Source organism: Cornus florida, unplaced genomic scaffold, assembly GCF_030987335.1.
Source record: "Cornus florida cultivar Cherokee Brave unplaced genomic scaffold, ASM3098733v1 CherokeeBrave_3.0.0_Hap2_Chr01, whole genome shotgun sequence".
Lineage (NCBI taxonomy): Eukaryota > Viridiplantae > Streptophyta > Magnoliopsida > Cornales > Cornaceae > Cornus > Cornus florida.
Genome location: NW_026775571.1, coordinates 89946571 through 89958106, shown reverse-complemented (window position 1 = coordinate 89958106; position 11536 = coordinate 89946571). Strand labels below are relative to the sequence as shown.

The 11536-nt window shown below is 35.3% G+C and overlaps 1 protein-coding gene across 3 annotated transcripts; it reads left to right on the top strand.

The window, feature by feature from the left end:
- The first annotated feature begins 574 nt into the window (after positions 1-574).
- On the top strand, positions 575-8426 carry LOC132306087 (COP1-interacting protein 7-like). Of its 3 annotated transcripts, none has more exons than XR_009481817.1 (10): positions 575-745; positions 906-1082; positions 1901-2034; positions 2482-2534; positions 2640-2692; positions 2795-2947; positions 3721-3977; positions 5131-6929; positions 7028-7871; positions 8029-8426. XR_009481817.1 is itself a non-coding variant. In XM_059803310.1 (9 exons), the coding sequence occupies exons 1-9, from the start codon at positions 687-689 to the stop codon at positions 7199-7201; spliced, it is 2859 nt and encodes a 952-aa protein (XP_059659293.1). In that variant the 5' UTR covers positions 575-686; the 3' UTR covers positions 7202-7952. The 3 variants fall into 3 exon arrangements, 1 of the variants encoding a protein (XP_059659293.1); XR_009481815.1 differs by having other exon boundaries at positions 8026-8426; XM_059803310.1 differs by lacking the exon at positions 8029-8426 and having other exon boundaries at positions 7028-7952.
- The last annotated feature ends 3110 nt before the right edge of the window (positions 8427-11536 follow it).

Below are 11536 nucleotides of genomic sequence, written 5' to 3'. Positions count from 1 at the left end.
TGGGGCTGAAAATTAGGCATACCTAACATTGTATACTAGTAAACTTACTAATTATTTGTTAATATAATACGCAGCTTAATTATTGTATATTAGCATACTTACATTGTATTCCAGTGCACTTACTTTGTATACTTACACAAATAGACATTGAATTTGAAAAGAGTAAGAACTAAAAGGATTTGAAATCAAAATTCATTTTTGCATTTGGAATAAATTGATATTTAAGATATTAAAATGGGTATAAATGTATAATTGGTTAAAATGTAATCTAATATAATTTTTTCACTCAAAATTTACTTTAAACTCTAATAGCTCAATAAGTTATTACTTTCTATAAATTTTGGAATGTCAAACTCTAACTCTCTACGCCTACTAATTTATAACTTTCGACCCTTCTCACCTCGTAAAAAATAATAATAATAATAATAAAATTACTTTAGAAATCCTACAACTTTCCAAAAAAAACATGTAGAGAGAGAAAGTGGGGCAGGCATGGTTGGATGGCCCCACCTTCAAAATGCTCAAAGTACATCCTTTGCATGTGCAATGCTTCATCACCTCCTGCTGGCTCTATCTCATGTCCAGTTCATACCATAGACTGGGACAGGCACGTTTAAAAACAATGAACTTGTAAATTCATCATACTACAATAATTAACCTCTGTCTCGGTCTCTCTCTCTCTGAGTATGGATTCCAAAGCTATTCTTAGTTATGCTGTACTTCAACTCACCCCAACCAGGACAAGGTACACTGATCTATATCTCTCTATCTACTGATTCAACCCAACCAAGAATATAGACAAATATAGATTTATCATATATATATGTGTGTGTGTTTGTGTGTGTGCTCTGTTAGGTCTCTTTTGGATACTGATAATTTTGTGTTGCTATATTTCACTTGTAAAGATGTGATCTTGTGGTGTGTTTGGGGGACCGTAATGAGAAACTTGCTTCTGGGCTTGTGGAACCCTTCATTTCTCACCTGAAATTTGCTAAAGATCAGATTCAAAAAGGAGGGTACTCAATTACCCTCTATCCACCATCCATTCATGCTTACTGTTTCACAAAAGCCACCATTCAAAGGTAATATATACTAATTTTTCTTTGAAATTTTTATTCTAATTGTGTGTGTATTTTACATCAATTTCGGTCAACTTTGTGATTTAATTTCTGGGTTTATTCCCAATTTCTCATTCCAAGAAGATTATAAATTGAAAAGGCCATTTTTCCTACTTTAAAAAGCCCAAATAATGAATTGTATAATTGCCCAATAATTATCATGTATCGAATTTCTCACTGTATTGTCGACGAACATTGTAACTAAATTATTTAATTATTACGTATTTTACTATAGTTATCCCAATTTCATATATCAATCAAAGGAATCCCAACTCAATCCCATATATGATGGGTAAATAATTCTCAATTTTTTCATAATTTTCAAATTTATTTAAAAAATTATGGATATATGATTCATTCTTCTTACTTACATTCTCAACAATACATTGACGTTAAAGTTGAAAAGGCTATGTATTCATTGGTTTGTTAATGTTGACTTGATTACTGGATAATTGTTGAATTTGTCCGAATATTTTGGATTGAATGACCCTGAAAAGCCCTGAAATTCGTCAGTACGTTGGTAATGAAGTTTTTCAACATTCTGCTTAGTCCTTACACTTATTGAATCTCGAGAGACATATTCTTATACTGTCATTGTGTTCAGTGACTAGGATTAGAAAATTTAAAGAATTAAAGGATGAAAACTTTTCAAGACTTAAAAATAGATGGCTGTCAAATAGATGACAAAAGTTGCAATTAGGAAACTGAGTGGGAGAACCATGAGCCTGATGGAAGACTCAATTTCATGTAACTAATTCTGATACATCTCATTTATGTGGCAGATTTGTACGTTTTGTAAGCACACCTGAAATTCTCGAGAGATTTGTGCGAATCGAAAAAGAAATTTTGCAGATTCAGAGTTCTGTTCAATCTAATGAATCCTCGAACGGAAATATAGCAGGGCAGGCTGACAAAGGTACGATGATAGCTTAAATTTTAATAGCAGAACTTTACCTGACTGGTTCTAATTTGATTACCTGTGTTATAGTCCCTGATTTATTCTCTTTGTAAATGTGTCACAACTTACACTGTGTAAAAATGCATATGCTCTTCCTCAAAGATCATGTATGAACCACAATTTAATTAAATTAATTAAATCTTGGGAACATATTTTACCACTCACAATATAAAATGTCAAATAATCCAAAAAAATTGCTCAAAAATAGGAACAGGAAGGATCTCAAGCATTTTTGGTTTTTTTGCTTTTCCAAGTACTAGATAAATTGCTTTGTAGTTTGAACCTGGCAAATGTTTTCCTGTGAAAAGATGTGGAACTTGTGTGGTTTTTACATTTTCAACAACCATAGACTCATGCATCAGTTAATAATTTTGATTCATTCTCCTTATTAACTTCGGTTATCAGGAAGCTTTCTAGCTGGCAATGCGGTTTTGAAGAAGTCAAATGATTCCTGCAAGGTATTTCATTTCATTTATTTACATATTCTATAGGTTAAATTGGGTAACGTTTTTTAAGAATTTTCTAACTTTAGTTTTACCATTTCCTTTGATTGTTCCTCCTAGTTCATAGATGAAGTTGAAGTAATTGATGATGCTGTACATGAAGAAAACTCCAAGTAAATCATGTTATCTTTGCAGTTGCACTTGATAAATCAATCTTCTTACTTTCACTGCTTCAATGTTTTCTAGTATTGAATAATTTACTTATTGGTTATAAGGATCTGCCTTCAACGCCTTTTAGAGACTCGGAAAGCATTACTCCGGAAAGAACAGGCCATGGTGTATGCCCGTGCTCTTGCTGCTGGATTTGAAATGGACTATATAGATAATCTCATATCCTTTGCTGATGCTTTTGGGGCATCACGTTTACGGTACGGTTTTATTAATAACTTCTAGGGCTGCAAGCCCACAACTTCAAGTGATGGGTTATTATGTAACTTCTTTATCCACCTTTTATGATACTAATTTATCCTTGTCCTTCCTTTCATGTCTTCTAGTTATAGTAAGATTAAGGAGACAACAGTTGATTAGACATTCCCACAGAGAGAACATTCCCTTAAAGTTCTCTCTATAAGTTGGATCTCCGTTCAAGCTCTCTACATTAATTGCCTCCCATAGCATTGTTGGGAGGCCAATTCATCTTCTAGGTTTCATAATTTATGATGTAAAATTAATTTTCAACCATTAAAATTATAATGAAAGGAATGAAGAGAATAAGATCATACAACAGTATTTTTTGCAGATATTGCTTTTCTCACTTCTGTATTATTATTATTATTATTTTTATTTTTTTTGGGCCATTAGGATCTGTATATATATATATATTATTGTATTGTTCATTTCATCTCCTTATGAATGGTAGTTATTTATTGTACTAAGTAGTATTAGGAGAACTATAATTTTACTTGATTCTTAACAACAATTTTATTGATATTCATCCATAATTTCTACTAGAAAAGGAGTTAACAGCGTTTCAAGTGGAATTCTAGATGTTGTAGGTCATGAAGTTTTTTACTGAAAGATGTATTGCAGGTCACCTTCACATATGTTCCTCTTCTCACTCTAGGTGCATAAATACAAGCACTTATTTCTGATGTTGAGTATGGTTGAGCCTCAAAATAAAATAAAAAAATTGGTTTTGTAGGGGAGCATGCATAGATTTTAGGGAACTGTCGAAGAGAAAGCACACAGATGGCCTTTGGATGGATGAATTAGCGTCAATGGAGGCATGCTTCCCACCAGAGCTGTCATATTCAGGACCATCTGGGATTGTACTTACATGTGAAAGTGACGCCACGAGTCAGAATAATATATTCTCTACCGGTAAAGTTATGCCGAATGGCTCTGTAAATGCATCATCTGACTCAAACACAAGTCTGGAAAATTCAAATGGCAACAAAGGTATTTCTTTTCATGCTCTTTTCTTTTACTTACTTATATATTACATTTATTCGAGAACCACCACTATTCTATGAAAAAAATTGCCATTTTAGATGATGCATTTGTATTGAGAATGAAACAAAAGCTTGAAGGAGCTTCCTATGTAGAGAGAGTGTAATTCTTCATATACACTAATGAGAGTCATTCTTCATCTTATTACAGCTTTTCCTGGTTCGCACTTAATTCAGTTTTCCTGATACAAATTATTTATTACAATTTATTAAGATATATTTTTCATAATTAATTTTCTCAGTTTTCCTCACCATTCTATAGACACGTGTACCTTGTGATGAAAGATATAATCCATTTGGTTCCTTGTGGATTGATCAAAGTCCAAGTATCTTCAGTTCTTGACAAAACAACTTTGGTTTTCCTCCCTAGATATAAATGAACAAGAATCTGTTTCGAAGTCTAGGCAAAATCATCCATAAACCCCCCAAAAAATGAAATAATGACATTCCTTAATAGGCCGAAAACAATAATTAGCATGAAAATCTGGGTAGGTCAGAAATTATGTTGTGCTAAACATTAGACTTTGTACTGAAACAAGGTGCCTCAAATGACTCAAACGGTTCAGATTTTTCATTGATACATAGCCCGATAAGCAACAGACTTTGCTAGTCGATCTAATACAAACCATTTCTTCATGTCTTGTTTGCTAAACGTAAGTTCTTGAACTTCCGGAAATGCTATCTCACAGTATTTCTTTGCTCTGTCCATAACTTGCTCTATTATCAGATACTCTAATCGCTCACCTGCATTAGTCTATTCAAATGAGATGAGTATCTTGCAACTTGATAAGATCAGTGCTATTTGCACTTTTTCATTTTTTTTACACTTCACTTGTCGTCCATACAAGCACTGTCATACTTCTAACGTGAAACCCGTCAAAAATAAATAAAAATAAGAAGAGGGTATAGCACAACTTCAGTTGCTTATAGCAGTAATGTTTTCTTCATATTTCTAAATATTGGCTTGGCAGAATTATCATCCTTGATAACAGCGCATGTAAGCTTGTCTAAGTTTCATGGAATGCAATACACACACACACGCACACAATATATTCCATCAGCCAATTGCCGCTCCTTACTATCAGAGAATATACTCTATGCAGATAAACACTTCCCTGCATCAGATCAGATACCACCAACTTCAGCAAAAGTTCAAATGAAGATGCCATTTTCGAATCAGATTCCTCAGTACATGTACAATTTTCATAGACCTGTTCAGCAGATGCCTCCATTTCGAGGTTATCCTTTCCCTGGCATGCGGCCTGTACCTCCATATTATCAAGGGAATATGTGTTGGCCTCCAAATATGGATGTTCCTAGTCATGGTCATCCCCGGGAGCCAGATTATCGTCAGCATCAGAAGTCATCTACAAGGAAAAAGGAAAAATCTTCAAGTGTAAAAGAACCCGTAGCTTCAGAAGAAGATGAACAAACTGAATCCAGTGACTCTGATTCTGGAAGTCATTCAGATGGACATCCACAGGATGACAGAAAGCATTCTTCAAAGGAACAACCATACAGAAAAAAGCACAGGAAGAAGTCCTCCAAAACAGTTGTCATACGTAATATAAACTACATCACTTCCAAGAGCAGAAATGGAGAAACGGTTGGAGTCCCTGGTGATCCTTCTTCAGTCGAGGATGAGTTAATTGATCAAGATTCAATCAAGCAGAAGATAGAGGATGCAGTTGGATCATTGGAGAAACACCATGAGTCAGCATCACATGGTAATAGAAGAAGAGGTGGGCACAAGAGCCCCAGAGATTTAAATAGATCGGATGGTTCTGCTGACCGAGATTCAGAGAATGACCAAGTTGCAGATACATCTGGGAGAAGGAAAGGAAATGAGAACTGGGACGCTTTCCAGAACCTTCTGGTGAGAGATGAGGATTCAACTGCTAATGAAGTAGAGAAGGATCATCCTATAAATTTTCAGGATGAACACTTCAGAACCGAAAGATCTGACGAGAGCATTGCAGTTGTGAGTATCCATGCTTTAGACTTGGAACTGGAGAAAACCCTTGCAGTTGATTCCTTTGCTGTGGTCGAGAGGGATGGAGGACAAGAAGTTAGACTTAACCTGGAAGATTTTGGAAATCGTGAGGATCTCCGTTCAAGTATGAAGAGAATAGATTGTGCAGATGAACAAATGTTACTTTTGCAAGGAATGGAAAAATCAGGAAGCTCTCTTGAGGGAACACTATCTCATTGCACCATGGAGTCGCCCATCATAAAAAATGGAAAGGGAGAAGATTGGTTCATTGTCAACCATTCCCGGAAATCAGAAAACCAGGAGGCAGCCTGTCAGCAAGCAACTTGTGGTGACCATTTTGCTTTGTCATTGGAGGGAGATCGCTCTCAGACAGGAAGTTGTAAAAAGATTGTACCTATTGATGATTCTTTCATGGTAAAATCGCTGTCAGCAGTTGATGATCAGTTTGATTCTCAATGGAAAACTGACATGAGCATGATTGCTGACCTGAATGTAGCTTCCCAGCCTAACAGTGCCAGCCCAGATGTTATACAGGAAAAGCCTGGACTATCTAGTACCTGTGAGCCAGATGACATCTGCATGATGCTTGTACGGAATTCAGGATGGGAATCTGCGGGGGCATATAGGACTCCCGAAGTGGATTATGGTATTGAAATTTCATTTACAGAAGCTAAGAAAAAGTCATCTGCCATTGAAACAAACGATCACATGGTCGAGAAGGTTCCTGTGAAAATTAAGAGCACCAATGGTAAGAACGCTCTAGGTCTTGGTTCAAATAATTCAGGAAAAGAAGCAAGATCCAAAGTTTTTCGGGGATCTCTTGCAAAGAGCAACTCTGATATTTTGTCCAAGATCAAGAAACCATCTCCTACTAGTAGGCCCATGGTTCGAAAAAGCAAAGTGGAAAAGGTATAAATGACTTTATAGTTGCTTAATTTCTGACCAGATTGTTTGATTACATGTTAGTCTCTTGTTTGGTGATTCTAATGAAACATTCTTCTTCACAGGAAGCAGATATTCGAAGGAAAACGGAAGAATTATTGATCCAACGCCAGAAGAGAATCGCTGAAAGAACTGCAGCTAGTGTTTTTACTCCTGCAGCATCTAAAAAAGACCCTGTGGGTAGTAAAACTGCTTTCTCGAAGTATGACAAGCATAGACCTCAGTCCAGAACTCAATAGACAAATATATTGAGTTGGCCTAAGCTGGGGATCAGAATTTCAGCCACAAATCACCTAGTACTTGGATAGACGATAAACAAGGGAGTATATGCTTTGTTGAAATCTGACCAACTTTGGGAAACAAGTTCGAAGATGATTGATATTGTGAATGCTTAGATACTCCATGAACATTCTACCATGAAGCTTTATTTGGCATTTCCTTGAAAGTTGAAGAGGATGGTACAACAGGTGGGAGAATTCAAATTTGACATGGAATTTTGGAGATGAAAATCATGCCTGACAGAGGCATTCATTCTATCCATCACGAACTACTTGAATAAAAATGAAGAATATATTTACTCGGTGAAGAAATTGACCGAGAATGTACTCTCCTCCATCTACCGAAGAGTTCAAAAAATACGTACTGTTTAATTGAAAAGGCTACAAATCTCCTCCCAATGGATCAGATAGTACTCGCCTCTGTTACGGGTCTTCCACTTCATATTATGATTATTTCAATTGTTGCTGCTGAACCTGAACTTGTATGTAGTGAATTTTCTCAGATCTCCAATGTATTTATTTTCTTTTCATTGGAGGTGGATAAACTGTGCTTCAGTTCCATTTTAGGTTGTCGTTGGTTTACGAGGTCATCCTTTAGCAGTTGTGTCCTGGTGTTTCTGAAATTCTTTTTGTATGTATTCTAAACTTTCATATGTATTCATCATTTATAATGTCTTTTTACAGTAATGAGCAATTCGTTAAACTTTGATCATCTTCTTCCAGTTAGTTAGATCCTTCTTGAGATAATTAACGTTAACTTGGTTCTGTTCTTGCGGATGTTGCAGCAGGCATTTAAGTCCTCCATGGAAGAATTGGTTAACCACAACATTTCTTCTATGCATTAAGTTTTGCTGGCTACAGCAGTGGACAGGAGTTCTCTCTTGTGGCTGTATTGGCTTCTCGGCCGCTACCATTTCCTGATATGGCTGGATAATTGAGAGAGCACAAGCAACATATCCTAACATTCTTGTAAGCAATTTTCTCCTGCAGTCTTCTATTGAAAATCCTTTTTCATGGATACAACTGATCCGAGTAGTTGGGAACTTGGGATTTAAGGCTTGTTTAGTAGTTGATTTAATGTATTGTCTGTAAGCAAAATAATAGTCTAACAATAATAATTAATTAGCATTAATCATTTGAATAGAACCAGATCAACGGTTATACATGCTTCTAAGAGAGGTTGCACCCTATTTAATAGAGTTGCATTGCACCATATTAATTCTTAAAGGCGCGTTTCAATCCGAATGAATAGTCACTTATATATCAAGAGTTATGTCAGTTGATGGAATCAATACATCTCTTCACATAAAAACTGAAACGATCCCAACCCTCAAAAGCCTGAGTCCATCATCCACTTTTGTAAACAAATGAGAGAGTTGAAGAACGTTTCCGCTGTAATTCTCTTCAAACTGAGTTTCTATATCCAGGTATGTCTTCTCATCAAATTTATATATTTAGCCCATGAATTCTATTTTTGTTGAAATTGTTTACACTATCATTTTCCAAAGCCGACCACAGCAAAAACAGAAGTAATGGCTTTGCAATTGTTATGACACTAAGAGCCATTGAGAGCAAGGACTGCAAAATTATAGAAGATATACTAGAAGGATTTGTGAGTGAATGGGTGCATGGCCTCACTGTCACCAACACAGAGGCTGAATTGGGAGTTTGGAAATGGAGGGAGTGATAAGAAATGCAAGAGTCCTTGGATTTCAATCAAAGTTGAATTCCAAACCTATGGAGACATTTTTCACTAATTTCTCTCTTTTTGGCTCTATTTTATGGAATTTCATTAGAACTTCTGAAACTTGTTCTATTAAAAGATATGCTTAAGTCTACAAAGTAAAATACAATATATGCTAATATGTTTTATTGCTGAATTACATCCGTCTAATATATACCATAGGTACCTGATTCTAAACTCTAAATATAATTGAATTGATTATAAAACATAGATAATAAAATTTCTCTCTTGACAAGCGTCGTACTTCCTCGAATCTCAGTGCACTGACCATAGTAAACTCCTTCTCGTTGTACCGAAATGACGGTCTGATTTAAACGACAGGTACAGCATCACATTTGACACCTGAGGAAGGTACAGCCCCACCATGAGGAATCTTTCAAAGCTCAGAAAAAGTTACTAGTTGTTTCAATGTTGGAATTCGTCCACAATTTTCCATCCATAATTATATATCCATCTCTAAACCAATGTTGTTGACAATGTTAATAACAGCAAACAAATAAGGGTAACCTATTCAATTTTCTTTCCTAAATCTAAACAAAACATTATTTTTATTTTTATTTTTTATTTTTCTCTCAATTAAGCAAACAAAACATTTTTTTTCTCTCAATTCCAACTAATTTAATTACACAGGTTGCATTCTTTTAAGGGTAAATTATACTTGCCTTCTTTGAAGTTTGAACAAATTACACACGGGTAGACCTTACTTTGACCTTTTCAGAGATTTATGGTGTGTGCGTACCGTTTTTTCCCGCCTGACATGTTGAGTAAATTTTATAAAATGACAATTTTATCCTTCCAATGTATAAAATGCAATATAATATATTACTCTGTATTATAATATAAGAGCATTATTGACTTTTAACACTCAGTCAATTTCTAATCACTGAATGGTCTACCTGTATGTAATTTGTCTAAATCTCATGGTAAATTAGTGTAACCTTCCTTTGAAGTACACTAAATTTCCAATCATAGGTGATAGTACTAGCTGGCATCTTCAATACAAACAACCATATATGATATATATATCAAACAAAACTACAATAAAAGTGTTGTTATATTATGAGTTGTCAAACATTTTAGCCCAAGAGTTGTTCCTCAATTCAAGGGAATGTATTAGTTAGCCGTTGGAACCCTCCCAAAAATGTCCACTAACAACAATTGAATAGTAAACGCAGCTTAGCCCTAAAAAAACAAACCATCATCTTCTTTTTTCTCTGGTTTGACACTCACTTTTGGAGATTTTGAGACAATAAGTTTGTACATGAGCAATTGAAAAGCCAGAAATTGGGCTGCACGTTATAATACTATATGCTCAAATTTGTTTGAATTTGAAAGTTCTTTAATACAATAATTCTCTATTGTTTTTTATTATCCATAAACTTTTTTGCCTCAGCAAACTTTATTGGGTTTTTCGTCAAACCTCGAGAACCTGACATGGTGTGCTAAACAGAGTTGTTTAAAAAGGGTTGTTAGTCCTTGGCCATGGCAACCAAAGCATGCTTCAATTTGGCACCATTGCTGTTCCGGAAAAAATCTCCTGGAGTTCAGGTATGTTTCAAATAGAATCATATGCAAAGTGTTTATCGTTCTGTGATATTAACCCTGTTGTTCCAATGTGAAAAAAAAAAAAAAAAAGAAAAAAAAAAAAAAGAAAAAGAAAAAAATGAAAAATGAAAAATAAGAGAGAGAGAGAATGTACACGCACAAGCCAATATACAACTATGTGTGTGTGTGTTTGTGTGTAAATTCAGTCTGTCATGTCTCTAAATTGATATGTTCATGCTTGCATGGTTTTAATTACTCTAGGAAAGCCAACACCAAAATATACATCCATGACTCATTGCATAGCTTTCAAAATAGCCAAATAGCCACTTGCAAATCATTCATTGATAAGTACAATATAATCAACAGAGGAGAAGAGAAAAGCAGTTCCAAGGAGCTATGTTTCCTTATTAGTACACATTGAAAATGTTTATCAATGTAAATTGTGATCTTTATATATATATATATATATATATATTTCCTGGCCGGAAAAAGAAAGGAATAAAAATTGCAAGCTTGGATCCAAGAGATTTGCTCTCAAGACTATGATATGCTTCACCTAATCCAATCATAGAACAAAATGCTGAATTCTCTAATAATAGGAGAATTTGCTCCTTGTTGGCTGACAATCTTGACAGGGAAAGAATCTGCTGGAGACTAACCGAAGGTCTGATGTATCGGATAATCAAGGGAAAGTCAAAGGCGTGGCAGTGCGCAGTTCATGCAGCGTGGCAGAAAACTTCATCACAACAATGGAGATCCGGAAGAAGGTCATGACTTTCAGAGACTTGATTGACCTGACTCCTTGTATGGGCTCTGCTTCCATAAATGAAGTAATCGTCCATCTGTATTTCTTAGAACACCGTGTGAAGTAGCAGAAAGAGAAATGCCAATCTTTTACCTTTCCTGTCCCTTTTACTTTCTTGCAGCTGGTGATAGGTACGGTGAATGATCTCCACAAGAAGTATCCTGACACCATATCCAGCAATTTGGTGTTAGATATGGAAGGA

Bases quoted from the DNA above. Each gene is read 5' to 3' on its own strand.
- LOC132306087 (XM_059803310.1), top strand. From the start codon at position 687: ATGGATTCCAAAGCTATTCTTAGTTATGCTGTACTTCAACTCACCCCA. The intron at 1,083-1,900 runs GTAATATATACT...TTTATGTGGCAG, and splicing joins ACAAAAGCCACCATTCAAAG to ATTTGTACGTTTTGTAAGCA. The intron at 2,535-2,639 runs GTATTTCATTTC...TGTTCCTCCTAG, and splicing joins AGTCAAATGATTCCTGCAAG to TTCATAGATGAAGTTGAAGT.